This window comes from Neomonachus schauinslandi, chromosome 7 (genome assembly GCF_002201575.2).
Source record: "Neomonachus schauinslandi chromosome 7, ASM220157v2, whole genome shotgun sequence".
Lineage (NCBI taxonomy): Eukaryota > Metazoa > Chordata > Mammalia > Carnivora > Phocidae > Neomonachus > Neomonachus schauinslandi.
In genome coordinates, this window is record NC_058409.1 from 122,863,224 (window position 1) to 122,889,654 (window position 26,431).

General features: G+C 44.1%; 2 protein-coding genes across 4 annotated transcripts in view; one reads left to right on the plus strand and one right to left on the minus strand.

The window, feature by feature from the left end:
- Positions 1-20,801, minus strand: part of SKP2 (S-phase kinase associated protein 2) — a 29,651-nt gene extending 8,850 nt beyond the window's left edge. Inside the window, exons 1-7 of one of the 2 annotated variants that reach the window (XM_021696211.1) lie at positions 20,643-20,801; positions 19,887-20,158; positions 8,911-9,022; positions 6,423-6,566; positions 4,749-4,883; positions 3,179-3,277; positions 1,885-2,015 (exon numbers count right to left, since the gene is read on the minus strand). In XM_021696211.1, coding sequence (XP_021551886.1) covers positions 1,885-2,015; positions 3,179-3,277; positions 4,749-4,883; positions 6,423-6,566; positions 8,911-9,022; positions 19,887-20,158; positions 20,643-20,686 — 937 coding nt within the window. In that variant the 5' untranslated portion in view covers positions 20,687-20,801. Of the gene's footprint in view, positions 1-1,884; positions 2,016-3,178; positions 3,278-4,748; positions 4,884-6,422; positions 6,567-8,910; positions 9,023-19,886; positions 20,159-20,642 lie in introns of those variants that run through there. The other variant, XM_021696216.1, reaches the window with a different exon arrangement.
- Positions 20,802-21,012: 211 nt separating this feature from the next.
- LMBRD2 (LMBR1 domain containing 2) overlaps positions 21,013-26,431 on the plus strand; it is a 41,110-nt gene continuing 35,691 nt past the window's right edge. Inside the window, exon 1 of one of the 2 annotated variants that reach the window (XM_044917168.1) lies at positions 21,013-21,355. The gene's annotated coding sequence lies outside the window, so the exon portion shown is untranslated. The remainder of the gene's footprint in view (positions 21,356-26,431) is intronic. The other variant, XM_021700487.1, reaches the window with a different exon arrangement.

Genomic DNA, 26,431 nt, shown 5'->3' on the forward strand with positions numbered 1-26,431 from the left:
AGCAGTCTGCCTACAGCAGAGTCTCTCAACCTTGCACCTAGAACTGTTTCATTCAGAAAAACTCTCAATAAAGAAATGGGAAATTCAGATATGGGAAGGAAATGTCAATGAGGCACTGCCTTTTCTCGGCTTGGGGATGAACAGGGAAGAACCAGTGGTGGGATTTGATGTGAAGAGGCTGCTCGCTGGTGGGAGCTGAAAATCCTTGGAAGGCAATTTGGCAAGAACGACCCAAAGCTTAAGAACAGAGCCTAATCCTTGACTCGGCAATTCCACTTTTAAGAATCCACCCTGAGAAATGCACTCCAAGATTTGTCTCTGTCCATGACAAGGTTGTTTACAAAAGGAAAAAAACTGGAAAGACTCTAAAAGTCCATTACAAGGAGATCAAGTGAAAAAAATTATTATTGAATCGATACAAATTATTCCATATCTATTTCATGGAATACCACATAGCCACTGAAAATGATGTGGTGTAACTACTAAAAATGGGATTATTGGGGCGGGGAGGGGGGAAGCATACTACAAAGTATTTCATGCACTATGTCCCACTTTAAAAAACACTTTTATGCAGGAAAAAGACCAGCAAGAGGTTAGTGAGATTACTGTTTTGTTTTTCTTGGTATTTTTCCATATTTTATGTATTTTTGAGAATGACTATATAATACTGTCATCAGATATCAAACAATGTTTAAAGGGGAAAAAATTGCAGAACACAAATATTGTGTGTATAGGAGAGTGGGAAGAGAGACACACTGCTGCTGTCACGGCTGTTGAAAAAAAAAAATCTCACCTGAAGATGCAGGCATCCGGACTCGAGCACAGACAAAGGCCCCAACCGCCTGGATGCCCCCAAGAACCCAGCTCCTCTTTTCAATAGCCTGATACACCTTACTTGGCAGAGGCACATCCTGTTCTGGAGAAGCAGTTTTCAACTACTACTTAAATTCTAAGAAGACACACTCTGCAAATGTTTGATTCAAATCTTTTAAAGTATCATAAAAACTATAAAAACAAAGCACTTTCATGAGCCAACATCAAGTTGTGAAGATACGGCTGAGGTGTGCTCTGTGTAGCCCACGGCCTGGGATCAAGAGGGGAAGCCATCAAAAAGAATCCCTGCCATTTGCAAACACTTCTCTCTGCCGATCAGGATTCCGCCAATATTAGACAATTAAATCAAAGCATGAATGAACGTCGAGGCTCATAAAGACTGTTAATGTTCACACATTACCCCTCACTTCAAATGCCCGTGTTCAACTAGACAACCTCATCGTCCTCTTACGTTGAATTAAAAAGAGTTGTAAATATAAACCTATAAACAGAGTTTATAACAGGGTTTCAACCTTGGCACTACTGACATTTTGGATCAGATTATCTTTTTGTGTTATTCTGCTGTCCTGGGCACTCTGCTCACCAGCATTCCCGGCTTCTGCCCACTAGCTGCCAGGAACACCCCCGCGGCTATGGCAATCAGAAATGTCTCCAGACCTCCCCAAATGTCCCCTGGTGGGCAAATTGCCCCTCGTTGAGAACCACTGCTTAATACTGACCAACACGGCATTCATCTATTTTCTGTTGCAGGTCTTACCTACTAGTTTAGCGGATTAAAAGAAGTTCTGCTTAGAAATAAACTGGTTTCAAGTATAAAGGTTTCCACTTCGAGATTCTGGATTCCGATCTTGATGCTACCCCACCAGCTGTGTGCCTTTACCTACCCTTTCTGATCAGCTGCGACCTCACCTGAAAAATGGGACTAAGAACAGGTGCGCTGGATTACATGCGACAAATGATGCTCTTCAAGAGTTCTTAGGAGCTCTTCAAGAAATCAAACCTACTAATGCCATGGTTGCCGGGAAGGGTCCAGGGCCCGGAGGGGCTTACCTGATCTCTGCAGATTCTTTCGATAGCCGCTGAGATTGAGCTGGGTGATGGTCTCAGACACATGCGCGACAGCCACCTGCACGTGCTTTTCGGTGAAGTCGTAACACCAGGACAGGTTCAGCTCATCCAATCTGCACACCAGAGGAGAAATAAGGAAAGCGTGAAACCAGGACACAGGAAGGAGCTCTAGGAAGCACGGTCTCAAAGCTGCAAAGAAAACACAAAGCCACAGATTCCTTACCATTTCACGCATAGAACCTCTGCTTCTCTAAGCAGCTACCTCTGCTCACCTGAAACTGCCTTCTCCCCTCCTGACACAAATCCCCTGCCCTGGTGTGCCCTAGAAAGTTGCCAGGGGATCCGAGCCCAAGTCTTAGTGAGTGATGCCCCCTTCTGGAAATGGAGGGAACACTCTCCTCTCCTCCTCATGGCTCAAACCTCATTACGGGACTAGATGGAACAGTTCTAGCCTCTTGTTTTCTTTCTCAACCACCCAGGTTGTCAGCAAACAACCACAGAGACTGAACAATCACTCGAGAGGCTTTAAAAATTCGATGGGTTATACCGGGGATTCTCAATAAAGAGACGCTGACGTTGCAAAAGGCCACTTCATCTTATCTGGCTTCTGCTGACTGAGCAAATGAATTCAAAGACAATATCCAACGATTAAGCCACACACCCCATTCCTGACATTGCTGAATACATGTAGGGTTATACATTTTTACCTCACGGATAACACCCTTATCCAAAGGCAATCTACTTTGAGCAGATCATTAGCGACACAGGTAGAATGCTAGAGCAGAAAGATCAAGGGATATTAAAAAGGATGCACACACACACAGAGTATTTTGTGAGCCACGTCCTCCTCTTACTTAGTAATATCTGTAACTGTAACCTTTATTTATATACTGACATTATTACATGATATAAAGATGTTTTTAATGGAGTCACCCAAATTTATGGTGTCTGCATAAGTTAGGTCTACAGATACTACGGGAAAAAAGCCTTATAGTCAGGTATAAACAGATTAATTTCGATAAACACATTACCAAATTTTTCTTACTTTCATAGTAAAAAAAAGGGGGGGGGAGAATTACTACGCAAGTCTTCTGCAAACCTAACTGATCTGGCTCCTCAGTTTGAACAGAAAGTTTAGAGGGTAAAGGATACTGCGTATCATCAAGAGCTCAGAGTTAGGAATAGCTCAAGAAATAGATCCAATTCCTCGCTCCTGTGGGGGATAATTGTATATTTGCAAGAACAGTTCTATAATCAAGTCTCAAATCTTTCCTACCTGGAACAGCTGCTCAGCAAGGTCTTCAGGGCAGATTCGGAGAACCCAGAACACCCAGAGAGATTCAGGCGCACTAAATTTGAGTTTTGTGCAAGATTACTGGAAAAAGAAGAAAATGTCAGAGGAATACCAATAAGACACTGTTACTCAATTAATAAGCATTCTGAGGAACGCGGGCTAGAGAAGTCAGTAGATAAGCACGCAGGCCTTCGAGCCAGAAGTGAGTTTCAGTTCATGTCTCACTCTCTGTATGACACCAAGCAGGATGCTTTGCCTCAGTTTACTCATCTGTGAAATTGCAGAGTCAGTACCTTCTCGGTACGGTTGTCACGATTAAATTATATAATGTGATAAAGGGCTCAGCACAGTGCCTGGCCCAAAGTAAGCACACAAGAAACACCAAGAATGTAAGTTTTAAATTGAAAAGAGAGTGCCTGAATAAACATTATTTCTATTTCACCCATAATTAGAATTAGCCTGTAGGCCTACTTCTACTTGTTCAGTCTCCAGGTTCCTCCAATTAAACATCTCTCAAATTTGACCTCTCTACATTCCCAAATGCCTGTGTTAGTGGAACTCCCTGATTAAGAGCGAGAGTTCTGGAACCATATTCTATTGCCAAGTTCCAATCCTGGTTCTGCCACCTACGAGCTGTGTGACCTTGGACAAGTTATTCAGCCTCTCTGTGCCTCAGTTTCCATATCTGTAAAAAGGGGAACAATCAGAACTTACGTCATGGCTGACCTTTGAAGAACTGAGTATCTGGCACATAGGAAGTGCTCAATAAACGCTGGTACTTATTATAATTATGATGATGCTGGTTTTTTTTTTTACATCAGGTTTCATCATTTCTCACCTGAATGAACACAACGGTATCTTAACTAGTCCAGTTTTTTCCACATCTGGTTAACACTCCAAGGTGACCAGCAGATTTTATTTCTAAATTTCAACTCTGCACGTTCCCTCCATTCTCAGGACCACTCTCTTTAGCACGCTTCCCTCTTCCAAGCCCACTGTGGAGTCCGGACTTCTACAGCGTGGCAGGGGCCCATTACGAGCCGCTCCTCCCCTCCTGGCATCTCAGTGCACCCTGTGCCCTAACAGTTTTCACCTGCTACAGCGTTTACAACCACACAGGCAGCTTTACCTCGTCGGCTTCTTTACCTCACCACGTGGAGCTCTCCAACCTGAATACCTTCAATACTCCGCATGAGAGTCACTTCCTCTAAGAAGGCTGCCCTCCCTCAATTTAATTAGGTCTCTCTGGGTGACGCCACATATAACAAACACAGTGCACTGTAATTATCTGTCTCTCTCACGAATGAGGCAGGGCCCATGCCCTTATTCATCATCCTTGTATGTCTAGAACCTGGCATATGCATATAGGCAGCAGGCAAACTTGGGTTGCCTGAACGAGTCCTGCAAAGTACTGGAGAAGCTGGGGCACCCCATGGATATTTTCTGAGTCCATCTGGATATGGACAGAAGGGCACCCCAATTATATTCAGGAAACAAAGTTAACACACACAAAAACAACGGCGTTTGTCACATGCTCCTGACTGTCACTCACTTGACAATGGGATCCGACAGCTGCAGGCCTTCCAGGCTTAGGTTCTGCAACTTGGAGCACTGCGACAGAATGCCATGGAGGGTAGACACCTCGATAACAGAGTTGGACAGATCCATGTGCTGCACACGGAAAGGGCTGAACACAGAGGAGGGGAAAGAGAGGCTCCATTAAGGTGGCTCACACATGTACCTCCAGATCAAATCCAACCCCATCTCCTCCCCAGATAAGCAGCCAATCACAAACATGACCCTAAATATACATTTCAAGTAGTATAGTTTCCGTCTTAAAATGAATTGCTACTAATAACTCCCTCCCCTCGTTCATTTTAAAATTTAGGATTTTAGGGGGCGCCCGGGTGGCTCAGTCGGTTGAGTCTGCCTTTGGCTCAGGTCATGATCCCAGAGTCCTGGGATTACACTCCTTGGGCTCCCTGCTCAGTGGGGAGCCTGCTTCTTCCTCTCTCTCTGCCCCGCCCCCCATGCTTTCTCACGTGTGCGCACTCTCTCTCATATAAATAAATTCTTTAAAAAAAATAAATTAATTACGTTCAGGAGGATTTCTGCCAAGTCAAGATGGTGCTGCCGATATAGTCCCACTTAGGAAATTAATTCGTGGGCATCATGAGAATGAGCTGAATCTGGGTGACAAGAAGATTATGCCTATGAATCTTCCTGACAAAGGTGAGTGAGTAAATTACTAAAACAGAAAAGACAGTGGAAGAGAAAGCTGTAAAGGGCTTATACTGAGCTACCTGGACGAAACGCAGTTGTGGAAGTTTCTAAGTAACTGGGCCTAGGAGTTTGTTTGAAAGAGAGGGCTGAACCAGAGAAGAGAATCTAAAAGTTCCAGCACAACTGTGGGTGTCTAAGACAGTGTGTCCAAGGACAGTGTGTGGATCAAGAGAAGGCAGCCAGGGACCAGGGACAGAACCCAGAGTAGCAGAGGAAAGTGCACACGTGAAGGGGACCCAGAAGGAACAGGCACGGGAGAAGGATAACCACCAGGGGAGGAGGGGTGCTGCCATATGGCCATGGAGGGAAGGGGAAAGTATCAGAGTGGGGATGTAGGTTTTGTCCTTAACTCTGCTGTCCTTAGCTTATTTTTCTGTTCAGTACCTAGTTATTCCACTCATGTCTGAGATGGCTCTAAACCATACTGCAAAAACTATCAGTAACAGAGAAGTAGTCTTTCAAAATCTTCCACAAAACGAACAAAAAGAGGGCATTCTTGCTCAGGTTGCAAATTTGTCCCCCATAGGATCGGATACCCACAGCTTCAAGTGAGAAGACTCCTCACGCTTTGTCTTCATCAGAAATGGGCAGCGTGGCAAGAGCGAGGCTGCCTTGCGTCTGGTAGTGAGTGCTCCACATGGCTCCTGCCCCTTGGGACCCAGGATGCCCATCCTCCGAGGACCCCACTTGAGAAGCAAAATGTGCATCCCTGACCCCCTGGAAGAGCCCAAGAGTAACCCTGACTTAAAGTGGGAATGGCATCACTGAAACCTGTTCCATGTTTCAACACAAAGACCGCACAGCAAAATGCAATTAGCATTCCATTGCATAGACTTGTCACAGGCCGTAAGGCTGGTTACAGGAAAGGAAAAAAAAAAAAAGTTTCCATCTGTTTCTACCTTAAGTCTTACAAACAGCCTTTTCTGGGATTCTTCTTTTTTACCTGAAATGTTCAACCAATGGTTGATCCATAAATGATCGTGGGCAGCGGAAGGCAACCACCCCTCGAGACAGCAACCGACCAATCACATCTGGGTGCAGGTTTCTACCTGTGAGGTCTAATGTCTGCCACAGAGACTCGTCAAACCTGGAAAAGAGGGGTAGTTAGTAAGCTGGGGGCACTGGATACCGGAGGGCCCCACCACTGCTACTCAACAAGGAAGCTTTGGCCACTAAGTCACCTTGGAGCAGATTCTAAAGGAAGCTTTGGTTTTGAGCTGACTACACAACTAGCTATGGTATTTTTTTTAGGATACAATTGAATATTTCTTGCTTGTATCATGGATAAGCTTCCACCTTCAGCTGTACACACACACACACACACACCCCTGTAGGTATTTCCTTCAGATGGTTCAATGCTATCATTAGCAATATAATGATCTGGAACTGGAGAATAAAATTTTAGTGTTCAATACAATTTGATAATTTTAAAAATGATTGCTCCAATCATTTAACTAATTAATGAATAGGTAGGTAGATTCAAAGTGGCCTCAATGATCCCAGTTGCTATTTTGGTAAAGCATACATGAGTTACCACAATTACCCTAAGTAACATGGAAATACAACTAAAAGGAGGAAAGTTAGTGCTACGGCTGATCTTTGCAGATGGGCTTGAACTGAGCAGGTTCACTTGCATGCAGATTTTTTACAGTACCATAAATGTATTTTTTCTTCCTTATGATTTTCTTAATAACATTTTCTTCTCTCTAGCTTCCTTTATTGTAAGAATAAGAGTATATAATACATATAACTTAAAAGATATGTATTAATTGACTGTTTATACCATGGGTAACGCTTCCGGTCAACAGCAGTCTATTAGTAGTTAAGTGGGGAGTTAAAAGTCATATGTGGATTTTTGACTGGGCAGGGGGATCAGTCCCCCTTAACCCCATGTTGTTCAAGGGTCAACTACATTATTAAGAGATGACTATCAAATATCTACGAGAAATAAGGAACCCTACAAAGGAGTTCGGGTGTTTTACAATACCCTTTAAGCTTAAAAAAAAAAGTGTACGCGCGGACAGAAATATATATATATATGTATGAACTAATGTGAAAGGAAAAACATTACTTAGATTTTGGATAGTGTTTCTAAAGCAAAAATGAAGTACGAAGTACCAAAATGTACTAAACAGTACAATAAGGTAGCTTTAACAGCCACAGATTAATTCAATTTAACAAAAAAAAAGAAAGCATGAGATCCAGCACAGGAGGGAACATTTTAAATGCCTACTAGAATCGTATTTTTTAATACTGCTTGAAATAAGCAGACCACTGGCTGGGCTCTGGAATAATTCTGCGTAATGAAATTGTCAAGGCATTACGTGACCTCTATTATTAAGAAGGCCATGCTTCACAGATGCTGGCTATTACTTGTATGACAGTGACGTGAGGATTCATAGACTCTGCATGAAGAGGTCAGCTGGCTGACAAAGAAAATCACTATGGGGTCACCCGGGAGCGATCAGCACACCTCCCCCACCACTCGCTCCAGCATTCCGGGTGCACACTCCTGCCCCCTGGGGCTCTTCTAAGCCAGGAGCCCACTCCTGGAAATGCTTGCGGTGTCTTACTGCCCACACAGCCCTGAATGGAGGGGAAGGCGCTCTTGCCATCTCCCAGTGAGAGCCCTAGATACGTGGAGGGAGGCGAGACGCAGATGGCCTTCAAGTGCAAAGGATGGCTAGTGGTTGGCTGGAGGTGACAAGTGGAATTGATGGAAAAAGTTCCAACTGAAAAACAAAGCCTCCCCCACCCCGCCCCTCCTGGCCTGTTACTGCCTCCAGCGCACCAGGACTTTCCATGCGCAGCTCACTGTGCAAACCTGAAGGTGTGCCCCCGAACCAACAAAGGCATCAACGACTACTGGCGGCCATGTGCCGCCCGCTTCCACGAGCCAGGCACCGCACCGGCATCTTCGGATTTCATCCTCATCACTGCCCTGTCTGGAACATACTATGACCTCCACTGTATATGTGGCAGGGTGGACCGAGGCTCAGAAGTGTTAAGTATGTCCCCCCGGTCACAGAGTGCTAAGTGGCAGAGATGGGGTTCACACTGAGGTCGAATACCGCTCTCCCTATTGCACTCAGCGCCCAGCCCCCACCCCCCACCCCCGGTGTGGGGAGTGGCCAGGCCCTCATGCAGCCCCCTGCAGCCCCCTTCACTTCTAGTGCATCAGATGCAGAGTCAGAATCCAATAAGCGCATGAATACAGAAAGTTTTCTGAGGTGGGTAAGGTTACACCTCCAGGAGACTCCTCCCTTCCACTGTGAAATGAACACCCTAATATTCATAAAAATACGAAGATACCTAGTTTGCTTTCTGCTCCTACATTTTTCCTAGTTTTTAGTTTCACTAGGCCCAAATGAATAAATAAATAACTCTCCCCTTCTTCCACACATATACCAAGAGGGGTGAAAAATACTTACGCTAGGTGATACCACCTCTTACAAACACTGGAGACCTTTAGGAGTTCAGGGAGGCACAGACAGGAAAAGATCCCTAAGAGCAGCTCGTCTGGAAGTGAGTCCCATGAAACACCTTTAAGGGAAAAAAAAAGTGTTTTCTCATCACCATTCTTTTACCCAATCAAGTCTACTCAGTCTTTTCATGCTCGTCAAGGGTACACAATATTGAACTTAAAAGGGGAATTTAACATGAATCGAATGACTCATCCCACAATTGTTTTTCTGTTCACTCATGGTCTCTGTACCCAGGGGTAAGAACCACACTTTCTCAGCAAAGGAGAAAAGACAAAACCAAGAATACTTTTTCATACCGTTTTTGTCTTCAGCACCTGCCGGCCAACCTTAGGCAAGGCCCATATTAATGGTGGTACACACCAAGTCCCCACCCCCTCAGAGAGCGTTCAATGATGTCTAAGGTATGATGCCTCTGGTCACTAAGAAATGCCTTGTTTCTCTCAGAAGTGGATTTGGTGGTGGATTTATTGAGTAGTGACCTTATCTAAAAGGCAAATGAAGTTTCCTCCTCCTCCTTTCAGATTTACAGAAAGCACTCAGAAGTCAACTTGCCTACAAGTGCAATATCCAAAGGGTGCTTTCATGTACCTCTCCACTTACTATGGTGCCATGAAGCACTTTAGGTGTTGAGGAGAGAGCAGGAAATAAGACAGACAAAGCACTTTAGCTTCATAGAGCTTACATTCTGGTGGGAGGAAATAATCACACATAAAAAAACAAGTAAATTACATGATATGTAAAAACTGGATTACTGCTATGCAGAAAAATTAAGCAGGGTAAAGGAGAGGATAGGAAGTACAGGGGCCAGTGTTCAGAAACTCAACAAAGAGGTCAAGGAAGGTCTTACCGAGACAGTGATCACCGAGCAAAGGCTCGAACAAAGTGAGGGAGCCAGCCCTATGAGTACCCAGGGTGTGTTCTAGATACAGGGAACAGCGTGTCTGTTTTGGGGAACAGCAAGGCCAGTGCAGAAGAAGAGCGAGGAGAGGGGTGATAGAGGATGATGAGGTAGAGAAGTGAGAGGGGCCGGGTCATGCAGGACTTTCTACATCATGATGAGGACTCTGGCTGTGATGCTCAACATCATGAGGAACCACTAGAGGGTTCTGAGCATAGAAAGTTCTAAAAGCACTGCTCGGGCTCCTGTGTTAAAAATAAAAAAACTGGAGGGGAAAAAAACGTAGATACATTAAGGTCAGTTTTGTCTTATAAAAGCAATTTCTAAATAGAATTCTTACGTATGAGCATACAGAATAACCTACAAGAACAGGACAACAGGACAATGGCCAAGAAGGAAATGAGTATGAAGCAAAGCAGCTGAATGCTTAGATTAGTTCAGTAACTCATCTTCCCAGTCTCCTTCTGCCCCCAATCGCTCTTGTACACCAAGCCTAGTGCTATCCTCTCCCCTCTGTGATGGTTCACTTCACGTGTCAATCTGACTCGGTCAAGGGGTGCTCAGAGGTTTAGTTCAACAGTATTCTGGGTGTGTCTGTGAGGGGTTCCTGCATGAGATGAACATTTGAGTCCATCAACTGAGAAATGCAGATTCCCTTCCCCAATGAGAGTGGATCTCATCCAATCCAAGGCTGATGAGAACAAAAGGCTGATGAAGGGAGAACATGTCCCATGGGAGTACAAAGATTATTTAAAAATTTGAGCTGGGACATGGATCTCCTCCTGCCTTCAGAGCTGGACTGGAACTTAACCATCTGCTCTCCTGGTTCCCAGGCCTTTGGACTGCAGATGCTGGGACTTTTCCGCTTCCATAACCGGATGAGCCAGTTCCTTATAATAAATCTGCCTACGTCCCCTACTTGTTCGGCGTCTCTGGAGATCCCTGATTGCTAACACACCGTCCCTCCCCATCTAAAAGGTGTCAGCATTTACTGCACAGGTACACCGTGCCAGGCTCTGCAGAGAACTTGATGCAGAAAAGCTGCCTCGGGTTAGTATTCTCAGGGAATCTTTCTAAAACAATCATGCCCTTCCGTCAATTAGAACCTTTCAGTGGTGCCCCCAAATATGTAGCCTGAAGTCCAAACTGCTAGGCATGAAATTCAAAGCTTTCATGTCAGGGCCCCACTCATTTTTCTCGGGTCATTATGTAGAGATATGTTCCAGCCATTTGGACCTACTTGTAATTCTCAGAATGAGTTGTTCTGTGCCACATCTCAGTAGCCCTGTACACACTGTGCCTGCCCCCAACTGCTACTGATTTAAAATCAAGTTGCTATTAAAGCCCTGATGCCTATGGAAGGCTTCCCATGACATCACCAAGAACAAGTGACTTTTTTTTTAACCACAATTTTATTATTTACTTACTTATCTGTTTAGCCCCTGCCCCTGCTGGGCCCTGAGTTCTGGAGAGCAAAAAAAAGTTTTTTTTTTTTTTAAATAATCTTTGTACTTCCATGAACTAGCTCAATGTCTGATACATTCGTCCATGCATATATTTATTGAACATGTAGTATATGCAGGTGTCTGTTCTACGAAGATGCATAAGGGATGGCCAGCTCAGAGTTTGAGAAACAAACAGGAAATTTCAGTAAAGTATCATAATGGGCTGCAACAGGGTTCATGGTGCTGTGCTGGGTGTGGTGGTAGAGCAGTGATCAGGGAAGCCTTCCTGGAGGAAGTGGCCTCTACTGAAAAATGAGGAGATACGCAGCTGCTCAATGAATGACTACCCACCCTCTCTGGAAGTCAAAATGAATCACTGTAGCCCTGAAACGAGGGGTAAACAGATAAAGGCAGATCATCCCTGCTGACCCTGGACCATGACCTGGGGAGGCAAGCTGGAGAGGACCCGGAAGCTTCTCCGTGTGGCAGCAACCCTCCGTCACCACCACAAGGCTCCTCCAAGCTCAGCATGGGCAGAGGACAGAGGCTCTCAAACAGGGCTCCTGCTCCGCCTCCCAAATTGGAAAAAAGCTGATAGTGTTTTCTAAGTTTTCCTTCCATTAATTCTTCTTAACTCCCTGACCTCTGTCGCCTCTTGCCCTGTAGATCAGATTCTAGCAGTTCATTTGGCAAAAGATGACACACTTGGTTATTCTGAATCTAGTAGGCTGAGACTACACTACGACCCGTCAGCTCATTGGGACACCAGGTGCTTGGCCTCCCCAAGTGCAAGAACTGCGGGAACGCACCTCTGGTGCCCAAGTTTACAAAGCTTGGGCATGTTACTTAATCCCTCGGGCTTGGTTTCCTCATCTGCAGGAACTCGAATAAAGGGATTTATTTTGCCAAGTAGTTCCCTATGAAGACTAAACAATGTAAGGGAAGAGATCACGCAGCAGAGTCAAACTTCCTTTCTCCTTCTTGACTTGTTTTTCTCCTCTCTCCATTAAATCCGTGCCTTTGCCTTTTGTGAGGACCTTTTCTTTTCAATGCTGTTTGGAATTTTCACCTGTTTGAAAACACACCAGGTTTTAATAGGGTTTGGACAAGGGCTACGTGGTGTGATTTACCGAGAGCCCCAAACAGCGCTCTATCTAAGTTTGGGATCCCCAGAAGCAGAGCTGGAGGACCTGAATTCAAATAGTTTATTTGGTAAGTAATCCCAGGAAGAACTGGAAAGTGAAGAGATATGGAAGGGAAGGAAGCCAGCGCGGGGTATGTTAATAAGCAGGTTATGGCCATGGCCAAGTGGAGTTCAAGTCTGTTGGGGACTCCAGGAGACCCTACAGCTCCTGCCCTAGAGCTGTCCCAGCTGAGGGCACAGGGGCTGGGGTATTAATCCACCAACGCCTGTCAGTCACTGGGTGGGGGCTTCAGGGAGCGGGGCAGACATGTTACCTCCCCACACGCCTGCCCAGAGAGGTGTCAAGCAGGCACATCTGCATGCAGGAGAAAGCCTTTGGCATATAAAGGAGCGCTGAGCTCCAAGGGGCTCTCGATGGGCCGCCACGCATCTACTAAAGACAGTGGGAAAGGAAATTAGGGAGACTGCTTGTGAAGGGCAGGGTGGGAGAAATAAATTAATGAATTTAGTGTTTATTTTATTGGGAACACATAAGAAATCAGAAACAACTGGAACAATATGAGGTAGGTAATGATAAGGCTTGAAGGAAAACTAGTCAGAGCAACGAAGGCAGAGGTTTGCAGAGGACGCCGAAGCCGGGCACTGAAGCCAGGCCAGTAATACTGCTAGAATGAGGAGGGCCTTGCACTGCAGCTTCTACCTTCATCTGTCCAACTCCTACTCATTCATCCTTCGGATCTCAGCTTAAACGTCACCCTCTCGGAGGAGCACTCCAAGGTCACCATCGCAGCCCCCAGACCCAGACTGGCAGACCCAGTACACAGCGCTATACCCGGCCCCTAGGCAATCAATAAATCTTTGCTGGATGCATTGTACCTTTTACTTTCCCTTCATGCCGTTTGTGAATGTGCTAATTTTGTATTTGTGTGACTGGTTAACCTCTGCTAGCCAAGCAACTAGTACACACCCAGTGCCTAGGGGAGGGCCTGGCAATGAATATCAGAAAGTGCTCAGCTGGTATTTCACAAAGGAATGACTGACACCCAGAGGAAGCATGCTGGCTTTAACCCAGAGACAGGCAAGACTGCTGCTGCCTCTGAAGACCAGTTAGGCTCCTCATCTGTAAAATGAGAAGGCTGGCCTATGGCTCCGCTTCAATAAACATTCCTGGGTGCCGAATAAACACAGCAGTGCTGGGAGCTGCGTGTAAGCCCCAGTCCCAGCCCCACTTGGGAGACAAACTAATCAACAAACACATAACCTCGCATTTAAAAACTGCCGTTTACTGAAAGCATTTATTCAAGCACACGGACTCGAAACGCAGCAACCCTGTGTATTCAGTATGTGTCATTTTACCCATGAGGAAATTGGTCTCAGCAGAGTTAAGTAACTCCACCAAGGTGATATTAACTGTGGGGCGGCAGAGCCAGGAGGCAAAGTTAGGGCTGCCCTGTCTGAGCATGCCAAAAGCCCACGCCCTGAGGTGCAGGCGTAGACACAAGAGGTAGATGTTTGGAGGCTGGTCAGGTAGCGGAGGGCGCTGTACCTGCAAAGGAATGACACGGCACTGCTGGGTGTCCAGGGAACGAGGCTGAGGCTGGAGACCAAAACCCAGTGCACAAAGGTAATGTCCCCAGGTCAGTATACGAGTTGTCTGTGAGATGGGGGAAGGGCTTCAGAAGAAGATGCAACCGTGACAAAAGAGACAAGGTCACACAACCAATAAGTGGCAGGGTGGGGATTCAACCCTACGTCTGACTCCAAATGATTCCCTTTCGACCACAGGCTGCTCTAACATTCTACGCTCTCCCCTGTCCTGAGTTCTTGATGTTCTACAAGGTTAGGGAAGGTTGAGAATTACACCTGACTTGCTATGGAAAAAGAACTCAATCAGGGCGAGGGAGGGAGGGCAGGCAGGAAGAGGGAGTAAAACAAAGATGCTGAGAGCTATCAAGTGGGCTTCCAAAGGGAATCAACAACGGCCGAGACAATGCATGGCCTCAGCTGGCAGCCAAGTGCCCAGGGCTCCCTCAGTCTGGCCAGAGGACACTGACTGCAGGGCCCCTGGCTGGAGGGCTGAAGCCTGAGACTGGCCGCTGTCCAAGCAGATGGAGCAGAAGTCTGTCCTCTAGCTCCAGTGGCTGGCATCCAGGCTGGTGATATGCTTAATCTAATTTTACTTGCCATATTGAATTCTCAAAACATCAACCATCTGTTTCCTGGATTCCTAACTACTCTGCTGTCTGGTCTGTTTGCCCGAGCGGATGCGAGAGTCCAGAGCAGGTCTTTCCTCCACTCGCCTCTTCTAAACCCCCCAAGGCTGCACACCAGCCCCGAGCAGTAAAGGAAACAATTATTCAAGCCCACAGTGGCCACTCTTCAACTGCATGAAGGCAGTTAAACATACTTCAGAGCCACAAACGGGGCGAAAACTGGCCAGATTCACAAACCTGCTGGTCGTCATCCTTGGCCACTGTCATTTCCACTTCTCCCTCACGTGCAACCCCAGCTGTCCACGTCTGTCACCTCACCGCTGCCCATGCCTCAAATCCTCTGGGGAGAGCAGCTTAGGGAAGAGTTTTCTATGCATGAGATCTTCGCAAGTCTAGGTTACTCATCTTACTTGGCTTATTTATTTCTTGGACTATCACCTACACTCAGATTCAAGTTAAAATTCCAAATCTTAATCATAAACAAAACTCTTAAAACTGCTCCTCTCCTTAAACATGGATCAACAAATGATACTTGAAGAACAAGTGGGCACTGGTGCTCACACTTACGGTGTTTTAGTGTTTAAGGGTGGGGGCTCACTTTATGTTTGCTTGTGCTAGCTTGTTTGAAGTATTAACAACCTATGCTTCCTTTCTGGGAAACCGCAAACGTTCTGCCATGCTGGGATGAGTTTTCCTTCCTCTGCCCACAAATCATAAGAACACTAGACCATATGAACTTGGTATTTTTGGTTTTTGTTTTGGCTAAGTGGGCAAAACTTAAAAAAGCAAAACACAGCAAAACAAAAACAGGGTCCTCAACGACCCTTCAGTCCAACCCTCTGTTTCCGTAAGAGACTTGCTCAACCCTGAAATGTGGGAACAGCAGTGGAGAAACCATGGAAATTGCAATTTAGAGAACAAGGTATAATATACACGCTCTACATGAGATCTGAGAGCCAGGCTTTTGTCTGTTATGGACACTGCTGTATTCTTACTCTCTAGAATGTGCAATAAATACTTGTTGAATGAATAAATGAAAGGAAGCTACAGGGCAAAGAAAAGATGCCTCAAAGGGCCCCATAAATATGGCTCTTACAGAGCTGAGCTTTGGGAGCTGTGGGCTAAGATTCATTGGTGAGTCATGAATCAATTTGGTTTGAGCAGCACTGTTTGGAAAGAATGGAATGGAACAGAATAGGAAATTATCTTAGTAAGGGGAAATATAGTTTTGTGAAATTACTGTTTCCGGCACACACTCAGGATTACAACGTAAAATACGTTTATTACTGGCTTAAAGAAAAAAATTGGAGGAAAAATGTTTGCCTGGGGACATTAAAAAGCAGATTCCCAGGCTCAAGACATGACTTCTTGAATCAGAATCTCAGGAATTTTGCACTTTGAGCAAGTTCCTTCAGGGATATCAGCAGACATTAAACTTCAGAGTCTCCACTCTGAGAACCATTGCAGGGTCTGGGAATGTCAAGTAGTTTAACAGCCATGGAAAAGCTAATCAACAAATTAGTTCGACAGTGTTTTCATGGCCCTCTTGTTTGTGGGGGGTGGGGGATGGGGAGAAAAGGGACCAAGACAGGCATTTAATGACCACAACGAATAAAATACAGTTGTCCTCTTTGTGCCTATTATTAACCTCATGACTAGGCCACTTACTGCCAACTCCTTCCGTATACTCACCCCGAGGGCCACAAAGACCTGTCCTCATACAGGTTTGCCACACAGTTTTTAACTTCCAAAATAAAACGATGACAAGGATTTAGTCACCAGACAGATGTGTGTGTCTGGCATGGGGCCTGCAGGGAGACTGCTGAGTGAAGAACCAGGAAAAACTCACAGCCCCGGGCCTCTGTCATCAGATCGCTACATAAAGCAGGTGTGGCCTCTTTTACCCTAATCCTGGCAGAGCTCTTAGCCACCTGTCTTGACAACTGCAGACAAACTCCCCGGAACGATGATCCAGATACACTGGAAGCCCAGGCTCCTGGAGGCCCACTGGGAATCCTCTAGCCCAGCTGTCCCTCCTCCTGCATCAGTGAATCTACTTCCCCACACCCCACACCAATTAAACAATCCATGTTGCGTGTAATATCACGCACATACGATGTATACAATTAGTTTCCTTCTCTGCCTCTCTCTTAGGTAGTAACAAACATAAAAACTTTTTTTTTCCCCCTCTTCTCACTTCAGACATATGTATTTGAGGGCAATTTTAATCTAGACTCACTGACTGGACCATTTCCAGATCTTTCTTTCTGCAGAGCCTCCACTTGTGCTGAGAGGAGGAAGACTGTCCACGTCCACTGGGAATCACCTGGAAGTCCTTCTGTACCTGGGAAGCCGCACCTGCCTCAATTTGGCACAGGGGTTCCCCTCCTCTGGCCTCCTAGAGCACTTACTACCTGAACTGCTCATCAGATGCTAGTGTTTTAGCCGCCATCTTCTGCTGTGAGCTCCTCTTAGTGTGTATTATCTCTTTTCCTCAACTTGACTAGCAATTTCCTACAAGCCAGGAACCATACCTTCATCTTCTGTAGTGCCTTGCTTAAAAAATGACTTTTTTATTTATACAGCTCTCTCTGGGTATGACTGTGGAAGGACACACAGGAATCACGCTCAACATTTAAAAGTAATCGGCACTGGGGCGCCTGGGTGGCTCAGTCGGTTAAGCGACTGCCTTCGGCTCAGGTCATGATCCCAGGGTCCTGGGATCGAGTCCCGCGTCGGGCTCCCCCTGCTCTGCGGGGAGCCTGCTTCTCCCTCTGCCTCTACCTGCCACTCACCCTGCTTGTGCTCGCTCTCTCTGTCAAATAAATAAATAAAATCTTTAAAAAAAAAAAAAAGTAATCGGCACTGGACAAATTAATCAAAATCTGCTCATCTTAGCAGAAAGCGTCTTTCACCACATTTGGTTGGTCAAGCATCAAATTGCTAGGGCTGCACTCGAGACACTAAAAGTAACATTAACATTAAATTTTGAGAAAAAAAAAATTCTACACTAACAAGGTCCGGCTAACAGGATTAAGGACAAAAGAAAAAGTGAAGTGGCTTCAAAATGAGTGTCAGAAATTTTGACCAAATTAACTGGGGTTACTTATCACATGTTACATGCATGCAGCATGCTAAGTTTTATGTGCACTCTTTCACTTAATCTTCACACCAACCTATGAAGTGAGTATTATTATTCCATTTCACAAAGAAACAAAGGCACAGAGAGCTCAACTAACTTCCCAAGGTTGGTAAACAGCAGAATTAGGATGTAAAGTCAGATCTGTCTGACTTCACAAACCCTTATTGCCTTTCTAATTAATTCACCCCTTCTTGATGTAGATTTCTAGACCATAATCTGTAGGTTCTCTTTCCTAATGAAAGTCAAAACCCCAAAACAACAGATTTTTTTTTTTTAAGCAAAGCAACCAACCAACCCTTCTTCAAAGAAAGTCAGATGGGAGCACACTTATCACTACTCCCACACCTCTTAATAAATCTCTAAACTTCTAGGCCTGATCCCCCCCCCACAGTTTAATCCCAACACATCAGCGTGTCCTTTTGTTTTTTTTAAATATTTTATTTATTCATTTGAGACACAGAGATAGAAAGAGAGCATGAGCATAGGGAGAAGCATAGGGAGAGGAAGAAGCAGGCTCCCCTCCGAGCCAGGAGCCCGATATGGGGCTCGATCCCAGGACGCTGGGATCAAGACCCGAGCCGAAGGCAGATGCTTAACCATCTGAGCCACCCAGGCGCCCCTCGGTGTGTCCTTTTAAAAGGTCACATCACAAGTCTGTTCAACACCACCTCTAGCCCTATCTCCCACTGCTCTCCCCTTTGCTCATTCCACATATGGCTTCCTTCTTCCTTAAGCAAACATGACATGCTTCTGCCCTAGGGTTTTTGCACTGACTGTGTCCTCTGCTTGGAGCCCTCTTCTTCAAGATATTTGCATGGCACATTCCTCACACTTCCTTTATGCCTTTGCTTAAAAAGCTCGTGTCTAAGTGAGGCCTTCCCTCAATACCCTATGTAAAGTTGCAATCCATCTTCCCACCCCAGGACTTCAGCCCTTCATGCCTTGTTCTATATATGATTTTGGCCACAACATTTATCACCTTCTAACATACTACATTTATTATGTAGTTGTTTATGTTCATTGCATCTACTCTCTCCAACAGAAATTTTACCAGGGCAGGAATGTTTATTACGTTCATTGCATCTACTCTCTCGAACAAAAATTTTACAAGGGCAGGAATGTTTAGGTTTTGTTTGCTGCCTTATCCCCAACACCTAAAACAATGCCCCCCACATAGCATGTGCTCAGCAAATATTTGCGGGATTGTTTTAAATGACTTACTGGCATGAAAAACTGATAACCCAAGTCACTGCACTGTGTTTACCCTATGGCTTTTTGTACCCTTGGGGTTCTGCTCCACTCTGGGAGGCACTCATTGACCTGTTTGAGAAGCCTGGGGATGGGGAGCTATCAAAGAGGGAAATGATACGGTGAGTTCTACATTTCAGTCAGTCCGCTCTAGCTCTGGGGGTGGATCTGTGGAGGATAAGACTGGAATTGAGTCCATTCCAATATTCAGGCAAGAGATAGTGAGAGTTTGAAAAACACCTAGGAGACAAAAGGGAAAGATTCAATGATTGGTTGGATGCTGGAGGATGGTGGGAAGGGACTGACTGACTGAACAGATAATGCTGCCAGTAATGGAAACAGAGCATACCAGAAAAATCCCACTTGGGAGGTCCCTGGGGATATAAGTCCCTACACTCAGTTTAACATTCACTTTATTAGTCCTTTGACAAATAACTAAAGCAATTATGGCAACAAACTCAATCAAGGTTATAGATCAGCAGAATATAAACAACAACAACAAAAAAATCCTACAAGATTATTGCTTATGTCCCCTTTTATCAGTGGCACTGAGCTGGCCTTTGTACATGCAGATTCCCTTCAAAGGAAAGAGGCAGGAATGTCTTCTGGGTTAAAATTTCACAGGGGTTAAAAGTCAGTTGTGCACCTAAAATATATACCTACCAAGATTCCTGTAGATTTCAGTGACCAGTTGTCCCATTTCTTTGAAAAACGACTTCAGAAGTAGGCAATTTTAAAAGCGTGCCATCCTAAAGATCGCTAAACAAAGATTACCAATAAAATACTTCAATCCTCCTCTTATGTGACCGACAGTTTTACCCTCATACCTTACCTGGAAAGTTGTCTCGATTTAGCTTAGGTCTGCGGACTATCACAAAGTCCTTGTCATTCCCCTTGCTTTTCAGCCGTTTTCGGGGAGGGCTCTGAGGGTGGGCCAGGTTTGAGAGCAGTTCCTGGGGGATATTCTCACTGTCCACCTCCTCCTTCTCCAGGGCAGAGACCCCCATGCCCGACAGCAGTTCAGATGTCTTGCTAGAATCCCATCCCCACGTGAAGCTGGTGGTAACGTTGCTACTCTGGTCGGGAATCTCCTGGAGGTGTTTCCTGCAGAAATGCACAACAGCCCCTGCTTCTTTCAAAAACACACCCGTGAATAATTCAAAGATAGGCCTAAATGAAACTGCAAGTTATGCAATGCAGAGAACTTTCACAGTGTCTCACAGAATTGCTTTTAAATGCCGGCGGCAAGTTTCTAAGAAGGAAAGAGAAAATAACAGAAAACCAAAAGGGCTTTTTGATTTACGATCACGGAGAAGGCCTCAAGAATGTCTTAAAGTGGAGGGAACAGACAAGCGGGAGAGCACAACGATGGAAAACAGTAGCAGGAAAGCTCAATAAGGGAAGGCAAATAAAACCGCACGCTGATCACCGCACTAAAGCATCCAGCCATCCACTCTTTCCCAAAGAAGGAGCTAAGCAAGTATTCACTTTACAGCATTTGTAACAATATTAGCAAGTAGCAATATTCGCGGCCTAAAAAAGCTGAGACCGTTCATTCACTCTCTGCCCCCTTTTGCAATCGGGTTACCTGTGCATGGCGTCCACGGGTTCTGGAGTTTTAAATGCGTACATTAATTGCAGAACTGCCCGCCTCCGGGATTCCCGCTTTGGCGCGCGGCGGCTCAAGGCCTGCAGCTCCGACCCCCAGCAGCAAGACCCGCGAACTCTAGCAACGTTCCATCCTCGCCGCGCGCGCAGGGCTCTTCTACTCGCTCTCCTCCGCCGCTGCCGTCTGCGGCCCCGCGGCCTGCTGGGAACTGTAGTTTCTGCTGTGCCTCGTAGTCCGGCCTGCTCTCCGATGCTTCCTTCCTTACTACCTCACCCGCCTTCGAGATACCCAGAACTCCCCGCGGCTGCGAGGCTGGGCTACCCACGGGGTAGGCGGGGAAGCGGAAGTGGGAGGTGCTCCGGCTGGCTGGGAAATGTCAGCCGCTTGACTGGGGACGGGTTTTCCTTACCCCAGAGCCTGCAGGCCTTTTAGTGATCGTCACCGCCGTCGCCTCGGACCGTAGGTCCCAGATTTGGACGGCTGTGGCGGACGCGGAGTTTCCCGGTCCTTCCAGATGCTGTCTGGCAAGATCGGACGGTGAGCCTGATGGGGAGAGCCTGAGGCACTTTGGGGTCTGGGGTCTGAGGCCGAGCGTAGGCGGAGATCGAGAGGACCTCGGAGACCCCGAGCAGCCGGCACCGCGGGCCTACGTTCCCGGCCACTGATAGGCGGTAGCCAGGTCCGCCGGCCAGGTGAGAGGTTGGGGGCCGCGGGCGTCACACTTGCTCTCCCTTCCGCCGGGAAGCTGCTTCCTCCATCGGGGAAGAGTGACCCTTAGCACTGGGTCTATGCACAGGATCCTTTCCTCAACAGTAAAATAGGCACTACGGCTTCGAGGCTTATCTCGAGAACACGCTTGGCCGTGAGGGTCAAGTCAGATAACGCTCGTGAAGGCGTTTTGTAAACTAAAGCGCAGTTCGAACGAGAGGCGGTGGTTTAATTTTAGGGGAGCAGGAGAACACCGTGGTTCCTGTGTGCGGTGGGAAAGCTGCGCATCCCCTTGCAGCCTTGACGAGTTTCAGAAATGCCAGCACGGGAACAAATAAGGTGACTATATGTTTGCAAAGGGCTTTTTAGCGCAACACTAGGGGCCACCAACGAAGCCATTCGGTTGCTCGTGTTCAACGGGCCACGTCTGGTTGCGTCGCCGTGTAAAACCGAGCTGCTTTCAGCCTATCTCCGCCAAGAAGAGTTTGAAGGCGGTTAGAGGAGGGAGTGTGCCATATTCTAAGGTAGGATGACCATGCGAAATCCATTGTGCACACTACACCATGACTGTGACCCCTGGAAAACAGTGGAAGAGAGAAGGGAAATAAATTCCAACCCTCATAAAAATGCAGAGGATTTATGAAGTTCAGAAGTAAGCAGACAAAAATATTAGAGTATTACTTCAGTATGCAGTATGACATACCTTAAAAAATAGTATGACATACCATTAAAAAACCAATTCGCTTTATGCTGGAATTAAACCTCTCTTGCCCGGGTATGTGCTGGTTTCAGGCTTGGTGCTTAGCCTGAAAAGTGACCACTTCTTGATTAAGGTATTCACGAATCTTTAGTTTTTTCTTGAAAATAAGTGAAATTGGTGTAAAGAAGGGATATGCTCATAACAAGTTGATTTAAACTAGGTGAAAATACTAGGCTGAATGTTCACAATTCATTAAACTGATATTATGGAAAATATTGTTAAATGCAAGTTACCTTTATGTTACTTTGGCTAAGGAGAAAGCAGTTGCCTTCCTTTGAAATCTACATCCTTTTCCTTAAAATTGCAACTCATTAGAGAACATAATTTTGTCTTTAAAAAAAGTTATAGTCTCTTTCAAGAAAGTAAAACAGAGGGAGTGTATACACTAATGGAGGAGAAAGAAACAAGGAAAAAATATTTTAAATGCCGTGATGAGAATAAACAAAGTTTTGAGATACAAAGTAGATCTTATAGATAGGAAGGTCTAATGGGATGATTTTAAATTTAAAGATGAGAAATATCCTGGTAGTAGGATTTAGTAAGTAGTTTCCTAGGAGCCAGGGAACATTTCTAGTTCTTAGAATACTTGAAATAGCTGAATTGGTGGACAGGAGGCCCTCTCTAGAACTTCAAAGAAAGCCTGTCAACTTTGAAAATCAGTCTTCAAATTCTAGAATAGGTATTTTACTAACAGTTTGCCCTGGTAACAAAAATACTTTAGCTTGCTGAAATAATCAGTTTTTTTTCTTCATTATTCTAATCATGGGTGTTCGTTCTCTTTATATAGTAAATAAAAGTTTAAATTGGTACATGGGAGTCTGTTCGATATAAGGAATTGTGTCTATTGAAGAGATGAGATTATCAGCTACATAGATATTGCAGTCTGGTTTCTTCAAGAATTACACTGTGATTGCTACTGATATGGATTATTTTTTTTTCCTGGTTAATTTTATTTATTTAATCTTGCTCAGCGCACCCATGTCCCATTTGAGTGAGAGGTGTAACTAAATTTCTAAAACTAGAATTACTAGATCAGTATCTAGGACAGATGAATTACAATTTTTTTTTTTTAATCTCTGCAAATGACATTAGAGTGAGTAATTTTTAGTACTCTTTAGAAGCTTGAGGTAGAATACAAAGCGACTTTGTAAATTGGGAAAGTGTTTATTGTAAGAGACAAGGTGGTCAATATTGTGAGGGCACAGAGGGGCAAAAAAAGACTGGAAACTACATTTCACTGTAAGCTATGTGTATATTCAGTAGTATATTAGTGTTCTTTTTGAAAATCACATATGACAAAAGAGATTGTATTTAAATAGAAGAGTGATGTGCTTTTTTTCTTAGTTCCATCAAAGCATGAAATAAATCTTAAAGATTTCTTTAGGTTTTTTTAATGTTATTTAGCTTGGGGGAACAAAAGACCAAGAACGATTATATAGCAAGAAGTTTCTACCTGCCAATCAAATTTCAGAAGGATCCTTTCCCTCCATTATTTTTAAAGTAGATCTTTAGATCTCTGTAGTTTAATGCTGTCTGTGATGGACAGATTGGAGCAAGAACAGAAGGGTTCTTTCCCTATTCTAATTTGCTCTATGTTTGCTTTTCTACCTTTCCCACGTAAATTAGAGTCATATATTACCCTTAAGTAATATAGTAGTCTTACCTGGAAGGTGAAAAGACTTTGCTAAATTCTGTATTAAACATGATTTTTCTAGCATTCTATCTTGATATATCTAAAGGAATAATTAATAGAATGTTTCTAATTTGTTCACTGTAAAAACCAAACAAAAGAAATATTTAAACAATTTAAATAGCATTAAGAAAGTATGTCTGGATTTGAAAAAAGACTGTGTAGTATCCCAATTATAGTTAGGATGAATAGGTTTGAATCCCAGCTTTGCCACTCACTGGCTGTGTGGGAATGTGGATGAACTTCTGGCTCTCTCTGTACCTTTTTCTCCTCTATTAAACAAGGATACTAATAGTCCTTTCTTACTGGTTTGTGTGGTCTAATCTGATAAAGTATGTTAAGTGCTAGCATAATGCTTGGAATCTAGTAAACTCATACTAAATGTTAGCTATTCTTTTTTTAAAAATTATTTTATTAAGAAGGATTCTAAGGATTATTCTTTAATTACCAAAATAAGTCTTATAATCTCTTTACGTGAAATCTTTAAGAATCCATTACAATTCCAGTTGTCTTCTTCTTACTTGCTTACATGGTTGCTCCCTTTTCTCTCTCATGTCTTACCAAAGGTTAAGCACTTTGTACATGTCTGTCTTCAGAAGGGCTTGTCACACTTTGGAATTCAGTTTACCTGGTTGGTTTAGCAACTCAGCTTATTTTTTGAAAATGGCTTCAAAAGATATTACAGCTATTTTGTATTTTTAGAGTAGGAGCCACACTGTCTTGGGGTATTCTGTGTATATCCTAAGCTGAATCCTCCCTATACCTGGAATCTTTAAACAGGGAATAATGGTGGTTATATTTGGGAGATTTAACTTTTTATTGGTAGTAGAGAATTGTTGACTTCCACAACACTCACGTGTAGTTCTGATACTTTCAATTTTTCATTATTAAGATCTTGAGTTGTCTCCTAGTTTTTATTATTTCACGTATCTGAATAAAGATACGTACTTAAGTTAGCATAGCCCAAGTCTGATGCATCATTAGGTTCTGGCTAGAAATTTTTCATTCAGCTTCAGAATCTTAGGTTTGGACAAAATTTTTGTCTCTGTTCTCTTCAGTTGCTACCACAAATCTTTCCTTTCATCCTTCCTTCTTGTCTTTTCCTTCTCTTTTTCTTTCTTTTTGAAGATATTTGACGGATGCTTCAAGTTCCAAAATTATCTTAACCTGTAAGTTTTCCACTTAAAGTGTGTTTAGCCTAAAAAACCCACTATAAACCATAAAGTACTTGGGAAACAGTACCCCAAGTCAGTAACATTAACAAGCTAATTATGAAAGGCATTTGAAAGACATTGTACGATATCTTAATAATTGGTATGGGACTAAATTGGATTTTAAGTGTTTAAAGACTTTCAGAACTGGTATTTTGAAAGGTAGACTATGTCTGGATATCAAGCACTAAAATTAGAACAAATGAACTGGCATTTTGATTTTGAGTAAAATCTACTTTTGCTGCTGTGGTGTTAATGCCAACCTATGATAGCTTTGAATTTCTCTTTCAATTTCTAATCACATGGAACTGAATTTTGATTTGCCTCCAAATTTTTGCATGTTCTTCTTTCATTTTTGCCAGTTAGCCTAAACACATTATTTTAATATTTGAGGAATATTGCTAGAAGTACCACTTTTGTGGTCAGAGGCATATTTCCTCTTTTGCCCTTGAGTATATTTTTGCACAGCTGTACATGGTTGCAGGTCAGCAAATGATCCATTTTAATCCACCTCCATTTTGATCATGTGCCTAGAAGAATGGCATTGTCTTTCTATATGACACTGGTGTCTATAGAAGGTGTCTAATACACCTTCTTGACATGGCTCTGAGATGTGTTCTCCCACTTTACAACAGAGTGTTGAAGGGGTGTTTGGGCTACCTTGTAGACCTAGAGAGGTAATCCCAATTTGTCAAGAGAGGCAAAGGGAGCAATTTCTTGGAGCAAAGATCATTTTTTGTTTTATAAGAATCCGGGTGGGCCCAGGCTGTGGTAACCACAGAGAATGAGAAGCAAAAAGCATTTGGTATCCATTCATATTTTGGGGGGATGGTGGGAGAGGAAGCTATTAGTGTAAAGCTTTGCTTTGAGACTATTGAAGCAACTAGTTATCTTCTAGAAGCACATGATGTGAAGGAGGTGGAGATGAGCAACTAGCATTTTTTGAGGACCTACTCTGTTTCTAGAACTCCTAGTTGGTGTTTCACTTTTGTATCTCATTTGATCTTCACAGCAACCTGTGTGAGGTGATTATTCATCCTCTCTTAACCTTTTAAATTGCATAAAATTACACAATTAAATAAAGTTGAGATTTGGAGCCCGGGTTTACCACAGTATAACAAAACATTTGTATTTTAAAATAGTTGTAACTTTAGGCACTTAACACTGCCGCAGAATTTCTCATTTCCTATTTGCCATGTGCTTTACTTTCATATTACTGCATTGATTTTTAAATAATTTTGAAATTACAAAATAATAAATGTTCATTATTTAAAATGAAAAACACACAAAAGCACAAAGAAGAAAATAGAAATCATCTCTTTACCATTTTATGACAACCACTGTTAGCATTTCCCATGTGTTTCTTATGTGTACTCCCTTAGACCCCACCCCTGTCCCT